The 27828-nt window shown below is 35.1% G+C and overlaps 5 protein-coding genes and 1 long non-coding RNA gene across 7 annotated transcripts; 5 read left to right on the top strand and 1 right to left on the bottom strand.

The window, feature by feature from the left end:
* Positions 1–100: 100 nt before the first annotated feature.
* On the top strand, positions 101–3439 carry LOC114731242 (translation machinery-associated protein 22). The gene is made up of 7 exons (XM_028918384.1): positions 101–359; positions 664–753; positions 1933–1985; positions 2103–2184; positions 2283–2350; positions 2440–2523; positions 3060–3439. Exons 1-7 carry the CDS (start codon positions 212–214, stop codon positions 3114–3116), a joined length of 582 nt encoding a protein of 193 aa, XP_028774217.1. The 5' UTR covers positions 101–211; the 3' UTR covers positions 3117–3439.
* Positions 493–14838, bottom strand: LOC114731245 (uncharacterized). Its single transcript, XR_003738905.1, has 4 exons — positions 14758–14838; positions 14525–14531; positions 4983–4985; positions 493–504 (listed from the first exon to the last, which is right to left on the bottom strand). It is a non-coding gene; the product is annotated as an uncharacterized LOC114731245 (long non-coding RNA).
* LOC114731239 (zinc finger CCCH domain-containing protein 64) lies at positions 4662–10013 on the top strand. Of its 2 annotated transcripts, XM_028918380.1 has the most exons (11): positions 4668–4828; positions 4914–5187; positions 5707–5836; positions 5996–6115; positions 6713–6830; positions 7051–7502; positions 7698–7983; positions 8354–8447; positions 8718–8863; positions 9023–9216; positions 9305–10013. In XM_028918380.1, exons 1-10 carry the CDS (start codon positions 4757–4759, stop codon positions 9149–9151), a joined length of 1821 nt encoding a protein of 606 aa, XP_028774213.1. In that variant the 5' UTR covers positions 4668–4756; the 3' UTR covers positions 9152–9216; positions 9305–10013. The 2 variants fall into 2 exon arrangements, with proteins under 2 accessions (XP_028774214.1, XP_028774213.1); XM_028918381.1 differs by lacking the exons at positions 9023–9216; positions 9305–10013 and having other exon boundaries at positions 4662–4828; positions 8799–8863.
* Positions 11295–13804, top strand: LOC114731243 (transmembrane protein 258). Its single transcript, XM_028918385.1, has 4 exons — positions 11295–11412; positions 11522–11622; positions 13337–13415; positions 13507–13804. Exons 1-4 carry the CDS (start codon positions 11410–11412, stop codon positions 13552–13554), a joined length of 231 nt encoding a protein of 76 aa, XP_028774218.1. The 5' UTR covers positions 11295–11409; the 3' UTR covers positions 13555–13804.
* Positions 14731–18258, top strand: LOC114731241 (nucleosome assembly protein 1;3). Its single transcript, XM_028918383.1, has 12 exons — positions 14731–14899; positions 15008–15051; positions 15283–15378; positions 15788–15880; positions 16088–16169; positions 16244–16305; positions 16406–16590; positions 16749–16926; positions 17009–17052; positions 17248–17449; positions 17584–17598; positions 17904–18258. The coding sequence occupies exons 1-12, from the start codon at positions 14854–14856 to the stop codon at positions 17967–17969; spliced, it is 1113 nt and encodes a 370-aa protein (XP_028774216.1). The 5' UTR covers positions 14731–14853; the 3' UTR covers positions 17970–18258.
* Positions 18259–20872: 2614 nt separating this feature from the next.
* On the top strand, positions 20873–26878 carry LOC114731240 (WD-40 repeat-containing protein MSI4). Its single transcript, XM_028918382.1, has 15 exons — positions 20873–21205; positions 21435–21498; positions 21708–21794; positions 21894–21956; positions 22452–22517; positions 22618–22692; positions 23171–23246; positions 23590–23791; positions 24192–24273; positions 24544–24617; positions 24775–24886; positions 24994–25068; positions 25170–25243; positions 25950–26049; positions 26461–26878. The coding sequence occupies exons 1-15, from the start codon at positions 20970–20972 to the stop codon at positions 26566–26568; spliced, it is 1494 nt and encodes a 497-aa protein (XP_028774215.1). The 5' UTR covers positions 20873–20969; the 3' UTR covers positions 26569–26878.
* The last annotated feature ends 950 nt before the right edge of the window (positions 26879–27828 follow it).

Below are 27828 nucleotides of genomic sequence, written 5' to 3'. Positions count from 1 at the left end.
CCGTCCATTTTTTATTCTTTCTCCTTTGCTGTGCGACTCCAACTGGGCCATCTTTTGATACGGGTTCTGGATGATCATATTCATATAAAGCATTTCCTGGGACCGGCAATATAGCATGGTCTTCTTCCTAGGCGCAGCCTTGTGAACACTCCGTTTCCTTTTCCTCCTCCCATCCGCAAAGGAAGAACTGAAGCTTTGACTTGGTTCTGCCATGGCCGAGAAACCTGAACCGGTTCGGGTACTATACTGCTCTGTGTGCAGTTTGCCCCCTGAGTACTGCGAATTCGGACCTGATTTCAACAAATGCAAGCCCTGGTTGATCCAAAACGTACCGGACCTTTACCCGGATCTTCTTAAAGGTCTCATGCATTTTTCTTGATTTTTTTTCCTTCCCAGTGAAACTCACTGTTGATCCTCTGAAACGCGATTCTAGTCCCATTTGCTCTCAAATAATTTTTTTATCACTTTAGTGCTCAGTGTTCGATTTTTGTTTCAAGAGAGTTTCTCTCTACGATATTTCAGTTATGAGATTTAAACAAAATCAATTCTTAAAAACTTTTTGAAGAATCCAATTGATAGTGAGCCGTCGTTAGAGGACCCAAATGGAGTTTTATTACTTTTCTTTGTTTGGTTTTTTGACCGTGCCCCCCGCCCTTCCCTCAGAGTTTAATGAAAAGGAAGCTGATAAAGTTGCTGAGAAGTTGCAAAATAGCAGTATAGCTTCTGAGGCTAGTGATGGAGCTGCCACCTCAGGTAGGCTCTCTTGCTGCTTTGCTCAGAATTTTGTTTAAACTTTTTGGTATGCTTAAGGACTTTGCAGCTTGCTTTTATCTCCTAAGCTTACGAGAAAAATTAATGAGCCATTTGCAAATAATTTGCCGATCACATGTCACTTGTTATAACTTGCGCAAAACCTTTAGCTATGCCCTTACTTTTCGTTGATAAATATGTCCTTCGAGTATGCCTTGCTAAATGTAATTGTAAAAATGACTTTTGATGTGGAAATTGAACAAGATGAAGTTAAATTTGACTGGGAAAATGGGTTGAGCATCTAAACCATCAATCGGATGGTTAAAAGCTAATAGGCTTAATTGGGCTAGAATGATTTGGGATCCATTTTAACCCCCCCCCCCCCCCCAAGCTACAAACCTTTCCAAATTGGAGGATATTGCATGGTCTGGGCTCTTATAATAGTTCAGTTTCTTTTTTAAACTCTCTCCACTAGCCGTTTACCCTTCAAACTCACCCAATTGCATTGATAATAATGCAACATCCAACCAGTGAGGAAACTTACCCGACCTCTTCTCTTTAAAACGCTCAGTCAAAACTTGAACTTTTCATATGCATGATGTTAGATGAGGGTAGATAAACTACTTCAGTTAACAGTCATAGGGTGGAATGGATTATTAAGCGGTTTGGCAACCCTAACCAAGGATGAGTGAAGTTAGCAGTTGGTGCTGTGAGATGCACCTTTTTTGCTTTTTCTTCTCCAATACAAGGGCAACGATTGGTCTCTAAAAGACTCTACTTGTAATTGATAGCTTTCCTTCGCTAAATCTTGTCTAACTGTTTCAGAATTTGGATATATTTATGAATTATTGTAAATGATAAGTAGTTCTGCTTGCGGTTATTAATAATACGGTACATTTAATTAACAAACCCCCAATGTTTTTTTTCTTAGTATTTTTTTTCTTTCATGGGATTGATGAAAATGAAGACTCTCATGCATTTCAGATCTGACCTGTCATGGCATCTCTCTGAATTTAGACGTTCTGTTTGATATCTAATGATCTATCATATTCATAAATTGAGTTATATGTCTTTCAGTCATTTGGTTATAGACTGAAACTTCATATACTGCATGCCAATTGATTATAGAAATGACATTATAAACTCCCCCCCCCCCCCCCGGGGAACCATTTGATGTTCCAGCACCCAAGCAAGAAGAAGCAAAACGTCTTCCAGGTGGAAAGATGAAGAAAAAGGTATTTCTTGAAATTCTTACGCACTTTCAAACTAGAAATTCCCATCATTTTGACACTGAACACTATCATTTGAATCAGTTGATATGATTAGAAGTGGCCTTTTTTTCCCCTTTCCAGGATAAGCAAGAGGTTGTTATTGAAAAGATCATACGAAACAGACGAAAATGCATCACAACTGTGAAAGGACTTGACCTTTTTGGTGAGCCATACTTTGCCCATCAAGCTTTCCCTTATTACAAGATTTTATACCATTGATGTCATTGTTATGAACTCTCAATCTTTCTTATTACATTTCAGGTGTCAAACTCAGTGATGCTTCTAAGAAACTTGGGAAAAAGTTTGCAACAGGAGCCTCTGTTGTGAAGGTTTATTTACTCTTAGATGATGGACACATAATTAGTTGTTTAATCGAAGTTTGTGATGTCTTATAGTGTTTTGGATTGTTTGGTCTCAGGGACCGACGGAGAAAGAGCAAATTGACGTTCAAGGGGATATATCATATGACATTGTGGAGTTCATTACTGAAACATGGCCTGATGTGAGACATTTTGATTACCACTTGTTTGATTGATATTATATTCTGACTGAGTTTATATTTCATGTAATCAAAGAGAAAAAGTGGAAAAAGTTAAGCGGTCTCATATGTCAGTGAAATCATCATTGTTTATAAATTCACTTGGTTATTTATGGATGTGAAACTAACACATGTCTTGATTTAGCCATAGAAACTAAAATCTGGGGAAAACGTGCTCTTCAAAATGAATGATGTAAATGCTTGATGAGATTTTGTTTAATCTGCATGATATATTACCTGTGATTCTTTATGTCGTGTTGAAAAGATGCCAGTGAATGTTATGCTGAACTCTATTGAAAATATGGATCTATAACTCAATAAAAAAGGCAGGAAGCTGGTTTTCATAGTTCATTGTCTAATTGATTCTTGTAAATTTAACAAAATCTTTGTTTTTATTCAAGGCAATGGATGTACTCTTGTTCTTCATAAATTCATTAGTTCCTTTTACCCCTCGAATTTGGAGCATTTATTTGACTGGCATGATGTCTTTTTTCATATAGGTACCAGAAACTGCGATTTTCTTTATAGAAGATGGCAAAAAAGTTCCAGCTGTTTGACTTTGAAATCTGAAATATGCTCCTTTTCACAACTGTAATCTTGAAGGAATGGGCTGATGAACTTATCGGTGAATTTGAACAATGTCAGTGGCCTATGAGGTCCCTTCCCTTATTAGTGTATCTTGAATGATTCTCTAATGAGTATATGCTTGTTGTCAGAATCATAGTGATCTTGAATAGAAGGGGTGTGTATAAAAGCAAATGAGCAGGGATTAGTTTCCTTCATATTTGTATCCGCACCATGGTTTTTGGTCAATTGAAAGATGCTTAGGATATTTTCTGCTGGACAAATTTTCTAATTTTATATTTGAAAAAAGCATAAATTATTTTTCCCTATCCTAACCCTTCTACATGGGGATGGGTGAGTCACACACAGGCTCTATCCACAGCATCCTCCGTCAATATAGGGCCTTACATGAATTATAAGGCTGGAGATATAAATTATATTAAAAAATCTATAAAATTAAAGGCTGGAGAAGTTGAACCCAAAAATTTAGTGTTTTTTTTGGGGGGGGGGGTGGCTGAGAACCCATTAATTTAGTCTTCAGATCTTGCTTTTCAATTCTTTGTTTGTAAGAGCATGAACAAATACCACTCCTTAGAGTGGAAATTGCATAATGCCTTGAAATTGAACATTTTTATTGTGGGGTGGTATATTTTAGCCTGCAAGAATAAACACCTCTTTTCATTCCATGAGACAGTTGTATTGAGACCAGATTAAAACCAAATTGACCATCCAATTAATTGAGACATTGATATAATTTTCTAATAAAGCTTTTAGGACTATCAAAATATTTATAATATTATACTTAATTATAATTTCACTTTTGATCATAATGTCAAATGAGTTTTTCAGGGTCACTCATCCATCCTTTAGATGAAATGTTTAGCTTACTAGGCTTTTATAGGAACATCAGATCTCTCAACTTGTTGAAATCTTATTTTTCAAGTCAAGGGCTAATAATGTTTTGAATTCATTCATTCAATTATAATGAGTAATTGATAGATTTTGTGATAATTTATTTAAAAAAAAAGTTTGAGTAATTAAATGGAAAAGAAAAAAAAAAATTCTTCCACTCGCGGTAAAGAACACTTGTAACTATCGGCCCCTCATTGACTTTAAGATAACTAATAATTGGTGTTTATAATATACATAAATAAAAACTTGAGTTAAGTTTCTTACGCCCATCATTCAAGTTATCAGATAAGTGATTACATATAGTCATGTGTCATTTTTTGTTTGATATGAATTTATAATTAAATGCTATTAAATGTTAATATTTTAAACTTGGATATAATAGTAACTTAATTTTTTGCAAATTACAATTCGGGTATGCTTAAATACTATTTAATTTTTTAAAAATAAAATAAGATTATTTTGATAAGCAAGTGCCATAAAAATTTATTACACATACCTGGGACTTGAAAGCTATTTATGCATTGAGAGATTGCTTATCCGAGATTCAATAGTAATTTCCCCTAGATGAGGGGACCGAAGTATCCTAGAACGGCATGCCGTTTTTAGTTGTAAACGACAGTATTCCATCGTGAAAATCCGGACGGTTCTTCCTTTGGTCCTCGAGTTTCTTCTCCTCCCACACTGCCAGAGCTTCACTGCTGCTTCTCTGTTCTTCTCCACAATGGCTCCGAGAATCCTCCTATGCGGCGACGTCATGGGCCGCGTCAACCAGCTCTTCAAGCGTGTCTCATCTGTTCGTTCTCTCTTTTACCCTTTCGTTGGTTTGATTCCTTGCCTTGTTCTTTGGGTATTTCATTGGATTCACTTATTCTATGTAGGTCAATAAATCGGCTGGTCCGTTCGATGCGCTTTTCTGCGTTGGTCAATTCTTCCCGGAGTCTCCGGACCAACTGGACGAGTTCATGGACTACATTGAGGGTCGAACGCAGGTTCCTCTTCCGACTTACTTCATCGGCGACTATGGCGTCGGTGCCCCTAAAGTTTTATTAGCAGCTTCTAAGGACCCTTCGAACCGTGGCTTCAAAATGGACGGCTTGAGGGTTTGCGATAATTTGTATTGGTTGAAAGGCAGTGGCAAATTCACCATCTTGGGTATGTTTGTTGCGTTTGAACCTTGTAATTAGCTTGTTGTGTATTGACTAATAGGAAATTTCCGCTTTATGCGTAAATCATGTTCTTTAAGCCTAGTGTTATTATTAGTGGCTTGAGGAGCTTAGCTGTCCTACTCTGTTTGGCAGCATTTCAATCACTGGTAACGTTGGATTTTGTTTTGTTCTTTGTGAATGTGACTGATAACCATCAGTTTCTAACATTAGTTAATTCTTATATCTTCCCTTTTGGCCACGAGGTTTTATATTTTAGGCAGTGACTGCTCTGTGTGGGATATTATTTGGGTCGAACATCTGTCCAAGCCTCGGCACATCTTTTTCTGCGTTTTTAACAGAGTTTGTTTTTGGGAACCTAGTAGTGTACAACTACAATTAATCGATTAAGAGATTAATTTAGGGATCACTGTTGTAAAAGATTGATTGAATTGCTGGCATTTTGGGGAATGGAAATCATTTTGAGAATTTGATTTTTCTTCTATCTTATTTGTTACTTTGTATGTAGGGTTATCTGTGGTCTATTTATCGGGAAGACAATCATTAGATGTTCAACAATTTGGCGTTTACAGTCAAGATGATGTTGATGCTTTGAGAGCAATAGCTGAGGAACCTGGAATAGTCGACTTGTTCTTGACATATCCTTTAATTTGTATGCCCGAAGTCTATCCTTGTCGGTCTATGTTATAGCCTTAATGCCACTTGATTGCCTTTTAGAAATTTATCTGGCTTTAGGATTTCCTTAATTAGTTCTTTTTTTTTTTTTTTGCCATTGGATTCCCTTAATTAGTGATCACTAATGAATGGCCCAGTGGGGTTACAAATAGAGCAAATGTTTCAGACATTCCTGCTGGACTATCAGATTCCATGGGGAGTGATTCAATCATAGCAGAGTTGGTGGGAGAGATTAAACCACGGTCTGTATCTCTATCAACATTCAGAGTTTATATGGATATCTGGTACCATGTCCCGTCCCCTCCCCCCCCCCCCCCCACCCAAAAAAAAAGGAGAATTTGATAGTTTTTCAAACAAACTTTTATGGGTACTCTTTAAATTGTTATGAACTTGAGGATGCTACTTCCTGAAAAGAACAATTGGAATACAGTACAATTGCTTTCTTAGTACTTATATACTTCAAATTCTTTATTCACATTTTGCACTTTAGCTTTTGGCAGGTTTTTATCGCTAGTTCCTTGTTTGACCGGCTGACTTCGTCTCACACAGCTTTTATGAGTTTGTTATTAAAGAGAAATATTGGCTTTTATATTTGCAGTCCATATGAAACTGGAGATAACGATCTCACAAACGGTTAAAAAAAAAAAGGGATTTGGTTGGATAGGTAGTCATAAGTTTCATAAACTTGGAGGTTCCCTCAGGAAAATCTGATTTTTTGATATTTATTCTTGTGTTTCCACTAGCTTAGAATCTAACTATATCACTTTTGCTGTAGAAATTTACTATGCCAAATGTTCCTTTGTGCACTCTCTTGTGGCCTTATACACTTTCGTTTTTAGTTATCACATTGCAGGCAGTAAAGGTATATACTATGCCCGTGAGCCTTATTCTAATATTGAAGCAGTGCATGTGACTCGTTTCATAGGGCTTGCTACTGTTGGAAATAAAGATAAGCAGGTTTAGGCTTCGGCATACTTATATGCTCTATCAATAAATTTTGTTTTCTTAAAAAAGTACTTATCATTCTCTGGTTCTTGTGGTAATTGTAATTTACTTTTCCTAGATATTAAGATCTTTCAATTAGTGGGATAAGACTTGTTGGGAAATAATTTATTTTCTTATTAAAGGACTAGTTGCTTTTCATTGCTGTAAAATCTTCTTCTCGTCTGCTTTCCAGAAATTTATTCATGCAATTTCTCCCACGCCTGCATCCACCATGTCCTCAACTGAGATTGCCGTGAAGACCACTAATACCACTGAGTCGCCATATGCATTTGTGGAGAAAAGAGCTTCTCCAAAGGACACTGCAAAGAGATCCAGTGATAGTGTCTCTGATTCTCAGTATTGGAGATATGATGTTTCTCAAAAGCGACAGAAACATGGAGCTGGAGATGGTGATAAATTGTGTTTTAAATTTTTGTCTTCTGGTTCTTGTCCAAGGGGAGAAAAGTGCAATTTTCGACATGATTTAGATGCAAGGGAACAGTATATTAGAGGTGTTTGTTTTGATTTTTTGAACAAGGGGAAATGTGAAAGGGGTCCAGATTGCAACTTTAAGCACAGCATGCAGGATGAGGGGGACAGCTATGCTGAAAAGAGGCCAAGATCTCAAAATTCTAGCTCTAACAGGTAAGCCTTTTGAGTTTTGACATTATTTTCTATAATGAATGGTTTATCGGTATTAATGCTTAACATGTTTTGAGAATTATTTGGTTGTGCCTATACTAATGTAGGAATTTCATGTCTGTTAGCTTATTTCTTTCATTGTCACAAACTCTTGGGCATCTTTGGTCATTGACCTTCTATGCTATACTACAAGTGTAGATCAAACGAGTGCTGGTTTTGCTTGTCAAGCCCCAATGTGGAGTCACATTTGATCGCTAGCATTGGAGAAAATTACTACTGTGCATTGCCTAAAGGTCCACTTGTTGAAGACCATGTGCTGCTAATACCAGTTGAGCATTTGTCAAGTACATTATCACTGTCAACGGAATCTGAACTTGAGCTTAGTAAATTCCAGAACAGTCTAAGGATGTATCACAAGAATCAAGGAAAGCAAGTAATCTTTTTTGAGTGGGTTTCAAAGCGTAGTAGTCATGCAAATCTTCAGGTAAAATTAGTTTCTGTTGCATTTACTTTGGTAAAATCCTGATAAGAGTCTGTGCTTTGTGCTCATTGATTCAATCTATTAATCGAGTGAGCTTGCTTCCCCTGCCCACCAGAAATTGTATAATTTGAGTAATTAGTGCGGGTATGATGCTTGGATTTTGAGAAATGGGCATCATAGCTCGTGACTTATGAATAGTGTGTTTTTAGAGTATTTATATTATATAGATATATAAATTTCAGTTTAGATGTATACTCTGGTGATCTGGTGAAACCATGTTTTTTAAGCTAGCTATTGTGCAGTTTTAACATGACAGGTGTAAATTGTAGTTTTGATTCTCTTGTTCAAACTATAATGCTCCTTGTTCATGTAGGTCGTTCCTATTCCAACTTCCAAAACAACACTGGTTGAAAAAATATTCAATTTAGGAGCAGAAAAGCTGGGATTTAAATTTGTATCTAAAAAGTGTAAGTTTACATATTTCATTTCTTGTTCTGTCTACTTATTCTGAGCTGGATCAGTTAAGCTCTGCACCTTTTTCCCGCTTTTACATTCTTGTCTGTTAGAGTCATGCCTTCTCTATGTCCTGGCTTACTGATGCGTTTTTTTGACTTGAAAAATCATTAACAACTGGAATCCACTCTATCTGTAAAACGCAACACTTTTGTTCTTCTTATTTATTTATTTATTTTTGCTTATGCTGCATTTTTGTGTCGTTCCTTATGACTACTTTTCAGTTGATAGCGATTCTGATGGAAGAAAATTTTTGAGGACACAATTTGATGGGAATTCAAGTTTGTTCTATGTTGAACTACCAGGAAGCACAATATTGTTGCATCGGGTTGAAGAAAATGAGAAATTTCCTGCCCAATTTGGTCGTGAGGTTGGCTTGTGAAAGAGATTTGCTCTTATCAATTTACTTTCTCCACAATCTTTATAGGAGAGGACGTCCAATAACCGCATATTTTTTGTTGCAAGGTTGATAATTATTGTATTTATCATTTAGAGGTGTGATCTCTGAATATGATGATTGATGAATCAGGTTGTAGCAGGCTTGCTCAATATAGCGGATAAGGCAGATTGGAGGAATTGCAAATATAGTAAGGAGGAAGAAACAAAAATGGTTGAAGATTTTAAGAGTCGATTTCAAGAATTTGATCCAAACTGTTGATTATTCATTCAACGAATTCTCCATATACAGCCGCCACTTCATGCTCATTGAGGTTCCAAGTCTTGGTAATATGTCTAATTGCTTGTGATGCCGCATGTTTGACTCTCACAATCAGCTACTTTTGAACTTCTGCTTTCTATGGTTTGTGTTTAGGTGACTTCATGATCACATTGGACCTCGATTGCTTATTTTGTATTACCAGTCCTGTGGTGATCTTCACTTTCATTAGACTGACTGCTTGTAACTTGCTCGGCTCAACCAGGGGTGAAGTTCGATGTGCAACCTTCTGCACACTGTTTATACTGTCATTCTTGCTGTTTTAAGTATTAAGTTAGAAGGTACTGGCCCATGGTGCCGAAGTTCATATCATAGCATTCTCCCTGCGTATAGTGGGTAATGAGCAGCGTCACAGTCTTGGAACTTTCGCCACGATCTTTTAACCACAGCTGAGTAGCTGCTTATCGAGCATAGACACAACCGTCATGTTCAATTGCTCTATGCACGAAGTTGAGAACGGTTTGTTGTTGGGAAAGATTGGGGGCTAAGTTTTTGAAGGTGGTTGTCTCCCCAGTCGAATATGCAACTTCTTATGGATCTTAAAACATTTACACTTGCAGTGAACTAGAATTTGTGTTTGTAATTGGCAAGTTACCAGTAGAGAATTTTATGACTTCATAGTCTTGTGGTGCTCCAATTTCAATGTTGTTTTGGCCATTATTGTCTAAAATGTAGTCTTAACTGTTGTTGTGACCTTTACTTGGGAGTTAATATTAGGACATTAGCTTATATTTTAGCTTGTACTTCAATTCACTAAAGTGCAGCAAGAATTTTAGAACATGAAGTTCATTAAGATTTCAAGATTCTTCTTGTTGATATATCGCCTCAGAATAATGTCTTTTACTGCCAAAGAGAAAAAAGCTAGTTCAATTTCATGAATGAAGTGCTAAAAATGCTAAAGCGTCTTCTTTTTTGTTTTTGTTTTTTTGGTACAAAGTGTATAGGGGCTTTTGAATAATGGTTCTCTTGTGAAACTACAACCTTCAGATCCTCATCTTTTATCATCTCTTATTTGAGACTGTTGTTGGGTTGTATTACTCAAGTAATTTCTTTGCATCCTTAAATTACATTGATGTTATCTTTTATAAGAATTTGCTCATTGATCTGCTTGATCATCCTCATCTCAATGGCATGGCATTTTGTAAAAAAGATGTTAAGAATTAGCAAAACAACAACAGAAGATTTAAGAATAAGAATAATGAATAATAATAATAATAATAATAATAATAATAATAATAATGGTCCTCTTGGAATGCCAAAAGGGGCAAAATAAATACTTAGTCTATGAATTTTAAGAGAGTAGGGGTTGTTTGGTTTTTTGTTTTGAAAACAATTTTTTATTTTTAAATAAAAAACAAAAAAAAGCTTATTTGATAATTTGTTTTTAATTAATTTTTAAAAAATAAAAAAAGTAGCATGTTTTTAAAAACTAAAAAACAGTAATATGTTTTTAAAAACTAAAAAATCTCAACAATTTTTGCATTTTTTTGTTTTCTTTTGCATTTTTTATTTTTTGTTTTGAAAAATCTTCTTCTCTTCTAACTTACTATTTATTACTTATCATTACTAATGATAACTATTACCTACCAAGTGTAATTTTTTATGATTTTTTTTTCAAATATGATTTTTTAAAATTATTATCCAAACCAAGTTTTTTGTTTTTTATTTCCAAAACTTGTTCTAAGAAATAATTTTATAAAATTATTTTAAAAACAAGAAAATAAAAACAAAAACAAACAGCCCCAAGTTTCTTAACTTTTTAGAGTAGATTTAATTAGATTATTATATTTATCTTATTGTTTAATCCATTCTATGAGTTTTATATTTCATCAAGCGTTCTCTCTTTTTTTTTTTCTTATTGTTTATTAATAGTATAATTCCTATGCATTTTATATTTTACGCCCATTTATTTACAAAAAAAGTTGGACAATAATTTTAATATATTTCAATCTTAAAATGTCATTGGCTAAAAAATTCTCAAAACGAAACTTTTTTCAAAAGATAATTAATTAACTAACTAACTAATCAATTAATTAATTAAGATACTGATTTTACACTCCATTTTAGGACAGGTCAATGCTCTTGGGGACGCTGGCGCGTCGCGTTCGTCTATAAGCTTCTCCTTGGCTGCTTTCGACTTTAGGCGAGACTCAGAGTCATCTGTTCGACAACAAGATCCGTTTTTTATCTCCGTCTCTCTGATGGTAATCCTCTGGAATTCATCCTAAATTCTCAGATCATTTCATTTCTAGGTTTTTTCTTCTTCCAGAAATCTTCATTTAATTGCGTTTTCTTTTCTCTGTTTCCTGGAAGGCTGCGAAACCCATTACCAGTCCGGTACCCGTTTCGTGGTACCCGACCCTGTCTGTGTTCATGCTGGCCATTGGCCTCGTCCTGACTGCCTCTTTCTTCATGTAAGTTCGATCTGATCCCAAAACCTTTGTGATCCCATTATCCGATCGTACATTGATTCAAAAAATGTTCCAGGCTTTCAATTTTAGTTTTTTGTTCTGTGATTCTCATTTTTTTGGTGACCTGCCTACTGGGAAATTTGTAGGCACCCTAGATAAGAGGGATTTGTGTGAATCGAGGAAATTAGCCTGCTCAGTTTTGAATATTTAAGAACTTGGAAATTATTTAAAGCCTAGATTCATAGTTCTTGGGTTGGATTATTAAGGATGCAACACTAGTATGTAGTAAAGACCTTGGTTGGAGGTTAATGGTGACATAGGCTTGCCCATATCAAGTACAATGTTACTACTAAGTAATGGCCATCTTTGTCCTGGAGGTTAAATCTGATTAGTTAGGAGATTTGCTAGCTCTAGCTATTTCGAGATGAAAATTGGATTGAGATGGACGAGGAGTTGTTCGAATGCAGAAGTTTCTTTGTCATCGAGCTGCAATTAATTGCACAGGTTTCTTGTATAGGGGTAGAGTTTTAGTTTTTTCTTAGACTCTGAAATTTAAGCAAGATTTGTATGTGACTGGCATTTACCATCAAGTTTGAATTTGAAAGGGTGAATATTGCTGGTGGACTCTACTTGGATGGGAATGACGAAAAATTTGAGAACCAATTGTGATTTATGTTATACTGATTGTAATTGGTCAAGAAAGGAAAAACCGAAAAGGCTTTAGTTATGCCTACTTGGTGTGATTTTTCCCAGTTGTAGAAGCAAGCATGGCAAATGGTGTATTTCATAAAATTACTTAAGTTCATTACAGGAGAACATTCTTATATGATGTTGGACCCACAAACAACGGGGCAGGAGACTTTGAGGGCTTTGTAAGTTGTGAGGTGAGAGGGGGAGAGTAAGGCTTACACTGTAGATGATGTAATCAGGAAGGGGTTAAACAACTGCTGAGTGACTTTGCAGAGAGAGTTAACTTCCCAAAAGCTAGTCTGCTATGCGTTTTTGTCTGTTTTCTTTCTAGTTTTCTGGTTAGATTCACTTCTGCTAGATGTTTGTTAATTTGAACATCAGTTTGAGTTGAGTTTCATCATATGCCAAGCTCAATAATGTAGATATCTTTTTCGGAGTGCTTAAATACCAATTGCATGACTATTTTGAATTAATTTTTCCAGCTTTTAAATTTTTCCTTCCATGAATTGGGATCACCTTGAAGGGGCCTGACTCTGCTCTGTAGTTCGCATTCTCGGAATAGTATCTGGTGATATGGAGACTTAGATTCTAGACAATAGATCATATCCAATTTTCCATGGTCACAAATAAGTTAATTGCTCTGTGGGGTTAATTCTAATAACAAAACACTTTCTGATTCTGAAAAGACGGCTTATCATCGATTTGATACTCCACTGATTTTTTCATCAATCTAGTACCAAAAAGTATGATTTTATTCCAAGTGTCCAAAATATCCTGTCCTTTTGAAGCATCATATTCTTGAGGACTGAAGTCATTTAAAAAATTGTGGGGTATCAAATTAATCATGACGTGTATGAAAAGAAACTCAAATTATGGCAATGTCTTACAATGATCAAAATAGGTTCTTTGTCAATTAATTGTGATCTATAAGTTGTCATGCTTGCCTTTCATGGACTAATGATCTTAAGGTAACAATTTATCATCATGTTTCAACTTCTTTTTGTATAAATTTATCCATCATGCACAGATATGAAACGACTTCTTCTCGGAAAAGCCGTTCTCTTGCCAAGGAGCTGACAACTGCAGCCGTGGCATCGTTCTTCTTGGTATGTGCCAACTGCTTCCGTATCATTGGCTGACATCATGATAGCTTAATGTTATAAACTCCCGCTCAGTTATGTCTTATCTCCTATGCAGGGTTTTGGGTCCTTGTTCCTCCTACTTGCTTCTGGGGTTTACGTCTAGCTTGTCATTTGAAGACGAATTGGATTCAAAATTTTGTTAAGCGGATCTCTTCAAAGGATTAGTAGTCACCTTTGTTGTTAGTTTGATCTCTAAGTGCTATGGACTATGTAATTGCTGAAGAGGATGATGAACTGATTATATTGTTTATCTTTGAGAAAATAGTTATCAATTTGGGCTACAACTAAACATGATTTAAACCATAATAATCAAGACTTATAAATAATAACGACTTCTTATTATGTCTCGTAAATAATTGATTATATCACTAATGGAAAGGTAATGGTAATTCTCTATATTCTCTCTCACGCATATTTGCAAGTAAATGTTTTCTGAACTCTAGCCTGGCAATTAGTACAGGAAATGAGATTAGATGGATTCGGAAGCAGGCATTATCAAGTATACATGGACAAGAGGTCAAATCGAACTAAAAATCTAGAGAGGGTTTGAAAATTTCTACTAATCTCTTCGAGAGTTTTTCTTGCCAAGGTTGCTTCCAAAATTTCTCGCATTTTCACATTGTAGAATAAGGTTTGTTAATGTTTTTTGCTTCAAGATAGTCGTTACATGACACGTATGTGAGGAGTTTTATCTCATAAAAAGGAAGAGTTTTCTTTTACTTTTTTTTTTTTTCCCTTAAATGAAAAGTGATTATGAGTATTTGCCTAACAAGGAAGAAGGAACCAGCTCACAACATGAGCTATGATTACCAGAAACAACAGAACCCTTTTTTATATAGATGATTTGAATAAATATCTCATTCGTTTCGAGAAGGGGTCCAATTACTAAGGATAATTAATTTTCCAAAATTTTAAAATCTTTTAGGTTTATTATATTTAGTGGATGCTAAGTATTAATTAAGTAAATCATAATAACAGGAAACTCAGGTAATAAAAAATATTTTTATTTATAATGCTCAGAATTATTCAATTGGGCCCATTCGATTTATTATTATGCGTAATTGGGCTTTTACAACCAGGCTAATACAGCTGGGTCCCCTGAATAAATCACCTTTCTGCGTGATCTCCGAAAAACAAAAAAGGTGATTATTTGAATTGAAAGTTTTTTTAAAAAAAAATTATTTGTCATTTAAAATTTAAAAATGAGGAAAAATGCAAAAAGTTTATGCGATAAATAAACCAGGTGTTAGGTTTTCAAAAGAAGGGAAGGAAGAAGATAAATTTGAGGGAGGCCTCGTTTTGAAACCCTCTTAGCTTCTCTTCTCTCATCTCCCCTAGGGTTTTGGGCTAAACCTTCCTTGTTGCCTCCCTCACCTTTCTCCTTCCCCGCTCTCCAGCTTCAATGGGCACCGACAAGGATAACTTCAGCATGGCAGATCTCAGCTCTGGTAGCTTACGATTTCTTATTTGTTCAACTCTCAATTTCGCTGCTTCTTTGTGTTTTGACCTTTCTTTCTGTTATCCTCATGCTATTGTTTTGTTGTTAATTTGTGAAGCTCTTAATGAGGAGAATCGAGCGGACCTGGTCAATGCTCTCAAGGTCAGTTTGTTTTAGTTTCAATTATTCATCGTGCTTACCATTGCTGTATTTGGGAAACTGCTCTTTTTTAGTTATTCATGCTATATTCTATTTCTGAACATTAATTGCTTGATTTGTGAGCTCCAGAGAGTTGGATTGGTTACTTGAATCATGTGGAGTTAGCACCGTAAAATCAAATTTTATATACTGGGTTGGTGTTGATTTGGCTCGCATGGTTATTTTCTTATGCAGAATAAGATCCAGAGTCTGGCTGGGCAGCACACAGATATTCTCGAGAGTCTGGCGCCTAATGTCAGGAAGCGTGTTGAGGTTCTTAGAGAGATCCAGGCATGTCCCACCTCATTTTATAGTGTTTGGGAGTAACAGATGTAAACCGTTTTGTTGTTGGTAGATTTGATTAATACGTGTTTATTATAAATAAGAAGCATTCGCGTGGTGTAAAATAGATCGTGGAAAAATAACTTGATTTTAAACATTACGTTTGATTGATTGTTACCTAAGTGTATTGTTGAATAAAAGCTGAATAAGAAATCTACAGAAGTCATTATAGACTGAATTCATCACATCCATTTGCACTTTAAATCTGGTGACAGTGGAGTTGATGGGGCAAAGAGCAACTTTCTTTTTTCTTTTCTTAATTGTTTTTTGGCCAGACTGTGACAACTATCTGTTAAGGAACGATGAAGAGTGAACTTGTAGTTCCATGACTTCATCTTATAAAAATCTCATCCTGCAGGGTCAACATGATGAGTTAGAGGCGAAATTTTTTGAGGAGAGAGCAGCTCTCGAAGCCAAATACCAAAAATTGTATCAACCATTGTATACAAAGGTACACTGTACTTGTAGAAGATGGAATTAATAAGCTGCATGCAATGTTATAAGGCTATATTGTATGCAACTGCTATTTTCTCCACTAGTAACATTATCTTATCAATATGATGATTCTGAGTTTAATGGGGAAAAATCTTTGTTCTGAATTGTAACGGAATATCTGACATTGACATTTTCAAATGTTAACTTGAATGAATGGATGCAGCGCTATGATATTGTAAATGGTGTTGCTGATGTGGAAGGAGTAGCAAATGAAACTGCGGCTGATACAGAAGAGGAGGATAAAGGTACCGTATAAATGCTATACCTTTTTCTTCTTGAAGTATTACATTTCCTTGATATAAGTTATTATGCTGTTTAGAAAAAGGCGTGCCTGCTTTCTGGCTCACTGCGATGAAAAATAATGAAGTATTAGCTGAGGAGGTTAGTCATTTTCTTTATTATTCATTAGTTATTCAAACCTCCCATTTGAGTTTCCCTGTCAAGATACAGTTACAACTGTTCTTTCACTGCTTTGAATCAGATTTCTGAGCGAGATGAAGGTGCTCTCAAGTATCTCAAAGATATTAAATGGAGCAGAATAGAAAGTCCCAAAGGATTTAAGCTTGAGTTTTACTTTGATACTAATCCTTATTTTAAGAATTCTGTCTTGACAAAAACATATCATATGATTGATGAAGATGAGCCTATTCTGGAGAAAGCAATTGGGTAAGTTTCTCTCTCTCTCTCTCTCTCAAACACACGCACGGGGGCACGACATGCATGCACACACAAATTGATTGATGCTGTCACCCTATATTCTAACCCTCAATGACAGTCATGTGAGAAGGTCGAGCTAAGGATGGTTTGTTGTCCTTTTCATGTAGCACGGAAATTGAATGGTACCCTGGCAAGTGCTTGACCCAGAAGCTGCTGAAGAAAAAGCCCAAGAAGGGTTCAAAGAATGCTAAACCAATTACTAAAACTGAAAATTGTGAAAGCTTCTTCAATTTTTTCAGCCCACCACAGGTCCCTGAAGACGATGAAGACATTGACGAAGATTTGGTATGATTGTCCTTCTAGGTAACCTAGGCTAATAAATTTGATTTTTTTTGGTTTTCTTATAACCATAAATTTTTATGAACAGGCCGAGGAACTTCAGAACCAGATGGAACAAGACTATGATATTGGGTGAGCTTAATTGCCTTGTACTTGTTTTTGAGCTGTCACATTGTTTTGGACCATTATGTTGCTCTTACTGATGTTTTAACAAACTTTATTGGCAAACAATTCCTCCCTTTATGTTGCTATTACTGGTTTTTTTTGGTCCATTTTCTTTCTTTTTTGGTAGTTCGCTTTCCTGACTCTTTATCATGATTTGTTCAGGTCAACAATAAGAGACAAGATTATTCCCCATGCTGTATCATGGTTTACTGGGGAAGCTATTCAAGGAGAGGAGTTTGGAGACCTAGAGGATGATGAAGATGAAGACATTGAAGAAGATGATGATGAAGAGGAAGAGGATGATGAAGACGACGAAGATGATGACGATGAAGAAGAAGAAGAACAAACCAAGAGCAAAAAGAAGGTGCGATGCACTAATTATTTTTAATTTTCTTTTTTGCTTTAAAATCTTTCAGTATTTTTCTTTCAGAATCTTAATTGATTTTTTCTTCTCCCAACTGCTTTGTCGTGTCAACTTTGTTCGGGATGTCAATACAGCCATCAAGCCACAAGGTATGATATTTTGGTTTTGTGTTGTTCACGTGAAATAGCTTTGTGTTCATCTGGCCATGCTGGAGCAGAAAATTTGATTTATGAAAAGAAAATCCTTACCAAAAAAAAAAAAATCTATTCGTGTTTGGTAGCTGCGCAAAGTAGTTTGTTTCAGTTTTCATCGATATGTATTCTCATAACGCTGTATCTAATGCGATCTATATAGCTGAATAAGCTTCTTGTTGTCATAATGCTGTATGTGGATTATGCATTCAAATATTCCATGGCATTATGGAATTACTTAAATTTTGGCTCTATCATCTCAGAAGAGTGGAAGACCACAGGCTGGAGGACAGCAAGGTGAGCAACCTCCAGAATGCAAACAGCAGTAGAGGTTATTTTTTGTCAGCTGAGATTTGCCATGTGGATCTGATGCTGGTGGTGCTGAAAATGTGGGTGTCGAGCGGATTTTGATGGTACTTCTATTCATTTTTCCTAAATATTTATGTCTGAATGGCTTTGAGAGTTCATTTCACTTTTTGCCCCTATCCCCATGGAGAGAATTGTGGTAATATATACATAGTTAGGGATGTCATCTGCTATATACTGGAATTTGTATCTGGGATGCTTCAGAAAGATATTATTTATTGTTTTAGTCTTTGCAGCTGTCAGCTGTGCGCTTCCCCTAAATTACACCCTTTTTTTCGCGCGTCAAAAAAAAAGACACCTTTTTTTGTGTCTTTATTATTAGCGTAATTTGATAATAATAAGGGAAAATTGGTAAAAAAATCTTTTTTTGAAAATTTAATTGACTAAAAAGACTTGAATTTGAGCACGTGTAAGTATAATTTGTGAGTGTAACATATCTTTGCACATAACGGAGGATTTATTCAAAGATCATAGTTGTATTTGTTCAAATTCATGTTTTTTAACTAATTAAATTTTTAATCAAGGATTTTTTTATCAATTTTTACTAAGAGTAATACACAAGATAATTAGCATGATACATCTAAGAACAATCCTTAAGTCTACCAAGAAAACAAAACAACTGCGGTATGACCTTCATTTGATTTTAAATTACATGTAGAGCTTGTTTGGATTAGTTTATTGAGATTTAAAGAGAATTTTTTAAACATATATCGTACGTATTGTAAAATTGTTTCTAAAAAATTAATTCAAAAGTGTTCGTATCAATTTTTCAGGAGTGTTTTTATATAATTCAAAACAAAATTTATCTGACATTCATTCAACGTAAACTCGTTTTCAAAAGCTGTAATCCAAACAAATCAACGGTGTGATCCCCGCTTGTCATGTTCATAATCAACATTAACAGGGTAAATATCAGTCAATATCAACATTTAATACATCGATAGCAAATCTGGTATTTAGCCTAACTTAAAGCTTGTTTGAAAAGGGGGAGGATGAAAGAAAATGTGAATGGGAAATTTGGAGTAGGAATAGGTTTTCATGAGAAAGTTGTGTGATGGATGTTACGGAAACAATGACTGAAGGTCGGATATGCTAGTTAATATATATTAAATATAGCATTGGGGTTAATATTTTATAAAGAAAATTAGAAGGTAAGATGGGATGTTACTTTTTCTTTAATTAGGTGAACATCTAATATCTAATATTGTTTTTTAAATACATCCAACATTCTAAATTATAAAAACGTTAAAGGGAAAATAACAAAAAATAAGATAAAAATTTGTAAATGTCAAATAAAGAATGTCAATAAAAATTTCTTGTCATTTGCATATTCAATATTATCAATATCAAATAAAATGTTGTTATCAAACCTGATTGGGAATTTAGTAAATTTTTAACCTTTTTTTTTTATCATTCTCCCAATGTTAAATGTCATTTCAAAAATTTAAAATTTTTCTTGATCTGTGTAAAACATGTTGAAAGTAACTAATAAATAGAAATAGAATAATTTATTATTAATTCTATCATTTTTTTTAAAACACGCGGGAGCGGTGCCACACTTCTTAGTTAGTTAAAGGTACAATTGCCCCTTCAATGTCGCTGCAAAGTAGGATGTAAGAAATGTTTGGATAGAAACCAAATCATAATTTCAGAAGTGCTTTTACGGTTTACAAAGTAAATATGTGAAAGAATTTACCTCGTTTTAGAAAAAAGTGCTTTTGAAACCATAATTTAGAGATTGTCAAACACCCTGAAGTCAAAGGCAGATATTTTCAGGCCAAAAAATGAAGTCAAAGGCAGGATATTTAATGCGAGTCTTCTTTTATGTTTCTTTTAGAACTCGCGGTGAGGATTTTGTCTTTTCCCAACAAAAAAAAAGGGTCAGATGTAGGGTAAGAAACTACAAAGCACATCCCACGCATGGTTCTCGTTTGAAATTACCCATAATCATTAATCACAGCTTATCGATTCTTGAACATCCTTTGATCCTCTGGTATTGCACTGATCATGTTACGGTGATCCTCTGGTATTGCTTTGATCATGTTATGGCACATGCTTGAAACAAGTGTTTTATACCTTTCAAAATAAAAATTCATTTGTATATTTATTTCATATAATGTAAAATTATTAAAATTAAGGTGATTCAGACAAATATTAATTAAGGAGTTTTAAACATTTGATGAACAGTATAATTATATAACTTATTTAAAAGATGTTAAAAAAATTAGTTTAGTTATTTATCAATGATATATGTTTGTTGTTCTTTGAAAACAACTTTCTTTAATCAGGTGCATTAGAATCAACTCATGATAAAACCCTTTAATATGATGGTTTAAAGAAAAATTATAAATCTTTTTTTAAAAAAGAGGATTAAAATGTTATGCTTTAAGACTAAAATATACTTATTGACTAGCTCTTATAGTTAATATCAAAGGTATATTAATGATGCAGCTCATGTTTTTTAAATGCAAGTCACGTTATTTATGGCTGCGAATAATCTAATTCGTTATATATTTTATATTATAATTAATAATATATATTGATATTAATATTAGTAATTAATAATTAATAATTAATAATTTACTTAATTTCTAAACTTTGGTTATATTTTTGTCTTTAAATTTGTCCAAATAAATCTCATATCACTAATGAACCTGCCTTTTAAGTTGGAAAGAAATATATGACACACATTCTAAAAGCTACATCATTAGAGATAATTTCCCAATTAATTATAAATTAGAAATAAGTATTAAACATTTTTAGATAAATAATTTGGACTGTTGTGATTTGTCCCCAAAACAAAAGTCTTCAGAAGGAAAATAGAGGAATTTGGGGGGTCGTGTGAGTAGCGCGAAACAAAGGGGCAGTGGTATATCACTGTATCAGTACATTGAATAAGCACTAGGAGGTAGCTCGCAGGGAAAGAGAGAGCAGAAGAAGAAGAAGAAGAAGGGATCAGAGTCATGGAGACTCCACAGCAAGGAGTAGTGAAGAAGAAGGAGACAAGGGGTCGCAAACCCAAGCCCAAGGACGACAAGAAGGACGACCAGCACCAACATTCCAAGACCCCTAAAGAACACAAGAAATCTCACCCTCCTCCCTCTGTCGATGACAAGTACACCCAGTGGAAGTCCCTCGTTCCTGTCCTCTACGACTGGCTTGCTAATCACAACCTCGTTTGGCCCTCTCTCTCTTGCCGGTCTCTCTCCCCCTCTCCCTCCTCTCTCTATCTCTAGGGTTTTGCTCTTCTGTGCAACCTCATTCTGGGGTTTTTCTTCTTCGTTGCGATATCGTTTTTTTATGCGAATTTATTTGTTTTCTGATTTTCTCTGGGCTAATTTTGAGGGAGCCTTAATTCCATGTTTTTACTCGTTAATGTCTATCTGGCACTTTATGTGCTGCTATTGAACTATTCTTAAAACCCATAGGTGGGGTCCTCAGCTGGAGCAAGCTACATACAAGAATCGCCAGCGGCTCTACCTTTCTGAGCAGGCCAGTTTCAGTCTTATAAATTTTTCCTCCTCAAAAGCTAGTAGAATTGAGTAAAGTTTGCGCATTTATATTTCCACACAATTACAATGTGTGTGCTGATGCTGTTGCAGCCTCGGCCTCCTTTGAGTTGGATTGAATAATCCCCTTTTATACATATTCGTTTATTTTATCCCCTTTATTGAAATGAAAATTTCCCATTCTGTTTCCAGACTGATGGCAGCGTTCCAAACACTCTTGTCATCGCAAACTGTGAGGTTGTGAAGCCTAGGGTTGCAGCTGCAGAGCACATCTCACAGGTGATTTATTATTAGATGATCGTTCTCATCTTTGCTTTCACAATTATGTTTAGGAATCAATTAAGCTGCAACAAATTGATGGCTTTTTTTCTCTTTCAGTTTAATGAGGAGACACGTTCACCATTTGTGAAGAAGTATAAGACCATCATACATCCGGGAGAGGTATGTATTAATCTTATTCATACTGGCAGATGAGTTAAAACCCTACTTAAATACTATATATTAATATAAATGATGGATTGGAACTCTTTTGGCTCCCCAGTCCTTGTCCTTGCCCAAAACCATATTTGAGACCATTAGTTTCCTGTGGATTTGTTTTAAAGACAAAACTGAGATGCAGTTTTTTTTAATGAATTTGTTATTAGTTTGTCCAATATAAATTCTAAACGTATTTGCTATGAGTCCCCTATTAGTTTCCGAATGTTTTTTCAAATTAAAAAAAAAAAATTCAGAGAACCTAAAAGCAAATATCTAAGGGAAGGAAATTTACCTGACATTTGTCCTTGTTTGAAGGTTTTGGCAAAATTTTATCCGTGACTATATTACTTTGATGCATACACTTTGTGCCTATGGATCCTATAACAGCAAGCTTGATTTCTTTTGATATTTAATAGATGTAGATGTTTATGACGCTGACCTCTGGGCATTACTTTGCAGGTTAACAGAATTCGGGAATTGCCAACAAATTCTAAAATAGTAGCTACTCATACGGATGGCCCTGATGTAAAAATCCATTGTTTGCTCATGTGTATTTATTGAAACTGATTATTATAAGCGATTTCCTTGTTGTACGGTATCATAACAAGTAATGAACGATCATCAGGTCCTCATTTGGGACGTTGAAACTCAGCCTAACCGCCATGCTGTCCTTGGAGCTTCAAGCTCTCGTCCAGATCTGGTATGGACTACTATTACTCCTATATACAAACTCTTTTGGCTATTTGAATTCTGTCCATTTTTATTATCTTATGGAAGAATGAAGCAGATTATGCTCATGCGTATGCTTTACTCACCCTTTAAAGTAGGACATTTCCTTATGTGTTGTTGACTATTGTCAGATGCTGGCTTTAGTTAATGGCTTTTGGGATAAATTTTCTGATCCTTTCTTGTAATATCTGAAATTTGAGGCTATTGATATAGCAGTGGGGAATCAATGTCAGGGCTGAAACATGGGATGCAGTTGACATACTTGGAAATGGCTAGTAGAAATTGGCCTCTTCACCCTGAAACAAATGACGGATTTCATTTGTCCCTGCTTCCAATGAATCATTTATTTTCAAAGAAACTCCAATGGAAACAATTTTGTCGTTTCTGTTTTTATTTTGTCAGCAGGCATTTTTTATACTTAATGATATATCAGAGTCTTCTTCTTGCAGATATTGACTGGACATCAAGATAATGCTGAATTTGCTCTTGCAATGTGCCCAACTGAACCCTATGTGCTTTCTGGAGGTTGGCATAGATTTTAATATTTCTGCTAAATAATTTGGTTCTGAAACTGCTCGTTTCTTGAGATAATTGTATATAGTTATCCTGGGAACCTTTCTATGAGGAAAAATCATTATCAACTTTTGCTGTATATCAACATTGATCTTGCAATGTGATTTGATGAACTGTATGGTTTCAGCAGGCTGAATTACCTTTCTTGTCTTTCGGTTACTCTTATTCTATTCTAAAAGGAGTAGCAAATGTTGCCGTTACTGACATTTTTCTAGTTAGTCATGAATTGTTTCTAAAATGAACTGAATTTGATCTTTGTGAATACTCTTTCTGAAAGAAATAAGTGCCATTTCAGGAAAAGACAAGTCAGTGGTTTTGTGGAGTATTCAGGACCATATATCATCAGGTGCCATGGACCCAAAATCTAGTGAGTCAAAACAGAACTCTAAATCTGGGGAAGGCAATGACAAAACTGCTGATGGGCCGTCTGTTGGACCCCGAGGCATCTTTCAAGGGCATGAGGATACTGTTGAAGATGTGACTTTCTGTCCTTTTAGGTAATTTTTGTACTAATCCTCAAGTGACTATCATATTCTCCTTTAGGGACTCTTCTTCTTTTGATTTCACTCCGTGAAGTGGTTATCCTTATGTGGAAATCTTAAACCTTCACCTTCAATAAGCTAGTTCTTCCAGTTGAATTTTTGTAAGTATACCTTAGAGCGAAAACTTCTGTTCTGAATGTGCTATCTATTCCCATTTTTAGACTAAGTTGAGAAAAACTGGGAGGGAGAGAGTTGGACCAAATTCCCTTTAAATCTCTTGAATATATAAAATCTCTTGCATGCACGCGCTCTCTGATTGGGCCATGTGTTTTTTGCACTTTATTGGCAGCAGGAACTATAATTGAGGTTTATTAGTTTGCCGTGTCATCCTGACATCTTTATAATCATGTTGAAGTGCACAGGAGTTCTGTAGTGTTGGAGATGACTCATGTCTCATATTGTGGGATGCACGTGTTGGCACCAGTCCTGTGGTGAAGGTTGTGTGCTCTTCACTTAAATCATCTAATTGTTTTGTTTTCAGGATGAGGTGTATTTCTTGGTGAGTGATAAAGTCAATTTTTTTCCAAAACAAAATCATACAAAGTGAATTACAATGGGTCTATCTATCCTGTGCTTTTTGTAACTTTGAAAATTTTTGTTAAGATGTTGGTTTACTGAACCTTTCTCTTTTGAATGCTCATCATATTGACACTTTTCTTTTCCCTTATCTTTTGTTTTCATTTTCTTCCTTTCTGACTTGGTGGCAGGTTGAAAAAGCTCATAATGCTGATCTTCACTGTGTTGACTGGAATCCCAATGATGTTAATCTTATTCTCACTGGGTATGTTCTGCTGCTGCATGTTCCCCATTATCCCTAGTTCATCAATTTATTTAGTACAAACTTGCAATTCAGTAGAATCGCTTTCTGTGTTTCAGCATTATAAGCAAGTTGATAGAGTATCATGTCCTCATTTGACCTTGTCATGATATCTCTCCAGGTCAGCAGATAATTCTGTCCGCATGTTTGACCGGCGTAATCTTACCTCTAATGGAGTTGGGTCACCTATCCATAAATTTGAGGGTCACAAAGCTGCTGTTCTCTGTGTTCAGGTGACTGTGGATATGGTGGCATTTATTCGTTTGGCATGTGTTGGGGCTAGTTCTGATTCTGCTGCAAAATATGTTGACTAGTTTCTATTTTCAATGTGTTTTTTCAGTGGTCTCCAGACAAATCATCTGTATTTGGAAGTTCTGCAGAAGATGGCCTCTTAAATATTTGGGATTATGATAAGGTGCGTTTCCAATCTGGTTGAGTCTCATTACCTTCAGGTGGATTGCCTGAGATGAAGATGGTGGTTATTTCAACATCTTTTGCTTTTGTTCTGTAATTCAGATTGGGAAAAAGACAGAACGAACAGGAAAAGCACAAGGTTCTCCTGGTTTGTTATTTCAACATGCTGGCCACAGGTATGAGAGTGCATCTTCCTCTGTTCCTTGTCAACCTGAATTTACTTTAGTTAGCCTTTCATTCACCTCAATTAGAAAGGCGAACTAAAGTAGGACAGAGAAAATAAATTTCTTTAATCTCCTTATGTTGTCATTATTTTTCATTAATCTCGTGTAGCTTCTTACTTGTTTTTCCTTGATATTTTGTTATTTTATTACTAGGACTTAATATTTATCTTTAAGATTTCCATTTTTATAGACATTTTTAATGTGCTTATGAGGTCAGTCTTTTGTATATTGGCGTCAATTTCATAATAAAATTTTCATGCTATCTACAAACTCTGCATCATTTCATTTTGCTGTCCACAGACTCTATAGGACTGAATACTGATTCATAATAATACTCATTTGGATTGCTGCAAATTTGTTATGTTAACTCCTGAAGTGTTCTTTCCAAATTCAACTTATTGAACGCACCGAGCTAGTTTGTATTCTGTGTATTTTTAAGTCATATGTAGTTAGTTTTGTTTTTTTTTTTTTTTCCATATGAATTTTTATTCTCATGTTAAAGACTGCCCGGTAAATGCTATTGGATGTTTTTTCAAGAATACAATTAGCAAAAATTTTAATTGTGCTAACTTTGTTTTGTTGAAATATTTGCGAGTCCTTGTTCTGTACCACATTTTTTTGTCTCGTTCCATTTAATGAAGTTTGTATTCCTGTGCAGAGACAAGGTTGTTGACTTCCACTGGAACGCATATGATCCATGGACAATTGTTAGTGTGTCCGACGACTGTGATAGTACTGGTGGAGGTGGAACATTGCAGGTATGAAATTTTCCTCATCCTTCAGTGTAGTCTGGAAGCCATTATTTTCTTTTTAACCATGTGATTGATCAAGTAATTTGCAGAAAGTTTCCAAGATCAACTATGTATGTTTGTTCTTATCTTCATTTGTGGTCACATAGTAGTCTGAGCTGTTGTAGAACTCCGTAGGATGGTATGCTTTACAAAATTCTGTTTTAGGGTTAAACTTTGAGTTAACTTGGAATTCTTTCTGCTGGTATATCATCATATCAGGAAATGTAGAAAATGGCTTCCCTTGATAATTTGTGTAACCTGTATGTTTCTTGTACGTTTGCTGACATATTATCTGGAAGATGTTCTAAGATCGTTGTAAAAGAGTAAAATTATTTCGTCAGCTAAGATTTTATGTGAAATGTTAAATGATTTGTGCAGATATGGCGCATGAGCGACTTGATCTACCGACCAGAGGAGGAGGTTTTGGCAGAGCTTGAGAAATTCAAGGCCCATGTTGTGGAATGCGCCTCCAAATCTGAAAAGTGATACAAATGTTGCAGGCAGTGAGTTGTCTCTGACTGGTCTGTGGTCTGAATGTATAATCATTTGTAGCCACCATGTAACTCATGTTCATCAATTACTATTACATTTGTTGTGATGTTTCTTTGGTTCTAGAAGACACCCAGATAGAAAACCCAATTGGGGGAATCTTAGGTTGAAGCGCAGAACAGTGAGGGATTTGATAGCGTTTAATTTAATTTGGATGATCATTTTAGAGATTATGAAGTTGAACCCTTGGCTTATGCCTGTAGCTGTTTCAATTGTTGGTGTGGCTGGTAAAATGAATTGTTCAGGTTACAGTCCCTTTCAACCCCTTGAATGGAGAGGGAGAGTATAAAAAGCTAATCTTTTAAAGATGGGGACTTGGTGACCATGATATTTTGGTTTTTGGGACAATGATGAAGAAAGTGATGTTGGCAGGCATGCATGTTGTTGGTGATGATAATGGAAATAATGTTTGCAATGAAGATGGTAGTAATGGTGACAATGACCAGAAAAAGGGCAATGATCACAATAATAATGCCTTGATGTGGGTCCTTATGTGTGGCACAAAAACACAAGATCAGTTTATTCTGTGCATGAATTTTGAATGGGATACCTTTTTTTGGGTCATAAATTTTACGCTCGGGTTTTTAAATTTTGTCGAGTTACAAATGAGTGAACAACATTTGAGAGAAATGTAAATATGAGAATTTTAGTTGTAAATTCTGAGGCTTAAATGTTATTTGTCTTTCATGCACAAGCGTAACGTGTGAATATTCAATTTATTGTTCAGCAAAAATTTTCAGAATCAGATTGAATTATATTATTTCCAGTCTTAATTATAAAAGCTAGCTTATTAATTTGAGGAGATTAAAAAAATAAGTTAAATAAGTTATTTATAATGAATAGATGTTTTTTTAAAAATATCTTTACTCATCAAGTGTATTGGTTAGAGCTATTATTATTAGTAGAAGATTTCAGTTGAGAAAAAATGTATAAATATGAGAGAAAAAATATATTGAAATCTTATATTTAAGATCAAATTCAAATTAAATAAGATTTTATATTAAGAACTGAAGATAGTAAATACAAACGCAGTATAGCTCAAGAGTTAAGACTACAAATCTTCTCAAATTACTTGACACTATCACCCGGCATTAGACCTTCGCAAGAATCTTCGCTAATATGATTTACGTAAAGCTAAATTTTAAACTTGGTAATTGGTACTTTCTGACTTTTAATATAAGAAATAATTAATTTGTT

Source organism: Neltuma alba, unplaced genomic scaffold, assembly GCF_004799145.2.
Source record: "Neltuma alba isolate B1F8T4 unplaced genomic scaffold, ASM479914v2 tig00012808_pilon, whole genome shotgun sequence".
Classification (NCBI taxonomy): Eukaryota; Viridiplantae; Streptophyta; class Magnoliopsida; order Fabales; family Fabaceae; genus Neltuma; species Neltuma alba.
This window is presented reverse-complemented; position numbering and strand designations above follow the sequence as displayed.

What these genes read in the sequence shown, in the direction of transcription:
- LOC114731242 (XM_028918384.1), top strand. Translation starts at nt 212, where the DNA reads ATGGCCGAGAAACCTGAACCGGTTCGGGTACTATACTGCTCTGTGTGC. An exon ending in TGATGGAGCTGCCACCTCAG is followed by an intron (nt 754 to 1,932) that starts GTAGGCTCTCTT and finishes TTGATGTTCCAG; the next exon opens with CACCCAAGCAAGAAGAAGCA. An exon ending in GTGGAAAGATGAAGAAAAAG is followed by an intron (nt 1,986 to 2,102) that starts GTATTTCTTGAA and finishes TCCCCTTTCCAG; the next exon opens with GATAAGCAAGAGGTTGTTAT.
- LOC114731239 (XM_028918380.1), top strand. Translation starts at nt 4,757, where the DNA reads ATGGCTCCGAGAATCCTCCTATGCGGCGACGTCATGGGCCGCGTCAAC. An exon ending in GTGGGAGAGATTAAACCACG is followed by an intron (nt 6,116 to 6,712) that starts GTCTGTATCTCT and finishes TTTCGTTTTTAG; the next exon opens with TTATCACATTGCAGGCAGTA. An exon ending in TTGGAAATAAAGATAAGCAG is followed by an intron (nt 6,831 to 7,050) that starts GTTTAGGCTTCG and finishes TCTGCTTTCCAG; the next exon opens with AAATTTATTCATGCAATTTC.
- LOC114731243 (XM_028918385.1), top strand. An exon ending in CTGACTGCCTCTTTCTTCAT is followed by an intron (nt 11,623 to 13,336) that starts GTAAGTTCGATC and finishes CATCATGCACAG; the next exon opens with ATATGAAACGACTTCTTCTC. An exon ending in CCGTGGCATCGTTCTTCTTG is followed by an intron (nt 13,416 to 13,506) that starts GTATGTGCCAAC and finishes TCTCCTATGCAG; the next exon opens with GGTTTTGGGTCCTTGTTCCT.
- LOC114731241 (XM_028918383.1), top strand. Translation starts at nt 14,854, where the DNA reads ATGGGCACCGACAAGGATAACTTCAGCATGGCAGATCTCAGCTCTG. An exon ending in AGGTTCTTAGAGAGATCCAG is followed by an intron (nt 15,379 to 15,787) that starts GCATGTCCCACC and finishes CTCATCCTGCAG; the next exon opens with GGTCAACATGATGAGTTAGA. An exon ending in GAACAAGACTATGATATTGG is followed by an intron (nt 17,053 to 17,247) that starts GTGAGCTTAATT and finishes TGATTTGTTCAG; the next exon opens with GTCAACAATAAGAGACAAGA.
- LOC114731240 (XM_028918382.1), top strand. Translation starts at nt 20,970, where the DNA reads ATGGAGACTCCACAGCAAGGAGTAGTGAAGAAGAAGGAGACAAGGGGT. An exon ending in CAAGCTCTCGTCCAGATCTG is followed by an intron (nt 22,693 to 23,170) that starts GTATGGACTACT and finishes TTCTTCTTGCAG; the next exon opens with ATATTGACTGGACATCAAGA. An exon ending in GTGGAGGTGGAACATTGCAG is followed by an intron (nt 26,050 to 26,460) that starts GTATGAAATTTT and finishes TGATTTGTGCAG; the next exon opens with ATATGGCGCATGAGCGACTT.